The sequence below is a fragment of the Crocuta crocuta genome, unplaced genomic scaffold, assembly GCF_008692635.1.
Source record: "Crocuta crocuta isolate KB4526 unplaced genomic scaffold, BGI_CrCroc_1.0 scaffold110, whole genome shotgun sequence".
NCBI classification, from domain to species: Eukaryota; Metazoa; Chordata; class Mammalia; order Carnivora; family Hyaenidae; genus Crocuta; species Crocuta crocuta.
Window position 1 is genome coordinate 2,095,000 of NW_027527386.1, and position 711 is coordinate 2,095,710.

Below are 711 nucleotides of genomic sequence, written 5' to 3' on the forward strand. Positions count from 1 at the left end.
CCAGCTCCCCCACATCCAGGGGGCCCACTGGCCCCCCCCGCCCCCGCCCGCGGCTCTCCTGGGGCCGCCGCGCACCGGAGACGTAGCCACGCACCTCCTCCGCAGGGCTGCCCAGCAGGACCTTGGCCCTGGCCATGTCGGCGGCTTCCACCTTGATGAGCCGGTGCTTGGGAGAGTCGTACTTGGCGTCTCCGAGGCCCTTGGCGTCCGCGCCGCCGGCGGGCTCGGGCTCCAGGCGGCCGTCCGCGTCCTCATAGGGGTCCTCAAAGTCCAGATTCTTCTGCTCGCGGTAGGCCCTCAGGATGTCGCTGTCCGTGTAGTCGGGGGCGGGCGGCTGCGGAGGGGGCCTCCGGCCGCCGAAGCTCAGGTAGTCCCGCAGCCACTTGGCCATGTGTGCGTGTGTCACGCCAAACCTGGCCGCCGTCAGAGGGGGACCCACACGCCCCCTTCCCGGCCCCGTTCTCCGAAGAGTCCCCAGGGAAGATGGGGGGAGGGGAGAAAGCGGGAGGGGGAGGAAGGGGGGAGGGGGGAAGACCAGGTGTNCAGGAGAACAGGAGGCAGAGGAGGCAGGAGAGGAAAAGTCCACCTTAGCCCGGCTCCGCAAGGACGGCGGGGAAGGGAGCGCCCCGCAGGGCCCTGAACGCCGAGCGCTGGGTGGCCGGGCCCAGGCGACGGGCATCCGCGGAAGCTCCCGNAGCCCGGGTCCAGCGG

The 711-nt window shown here is 72.1% G+C and overlaps 1 protein-coding gene across 1 annotated transcript in view; it reads right to left on the reverse strand.

The window, feature by feature from the left end:
• Positions 1-472, reverse strand: part of SHD (Src homology 2 domain containing transforming protein D) — a 6,190-nt gene extending 5,718 nt beyond the window's left edge. Inside the window, exon 1 of the mRNA XM_077752110.1 lies at positions 95-472. Within this exon, the coding sequence (XP_077608236.1) occupies positions 95-391 (297 nt within the window). The 5' untranslated portion in view covers positions 392-472. The remainder of the gene's footprint in view (positions 1-94) is intronic.
• Between the last annotated feature and the right edge of the window lie 239 nt (positions 473-711).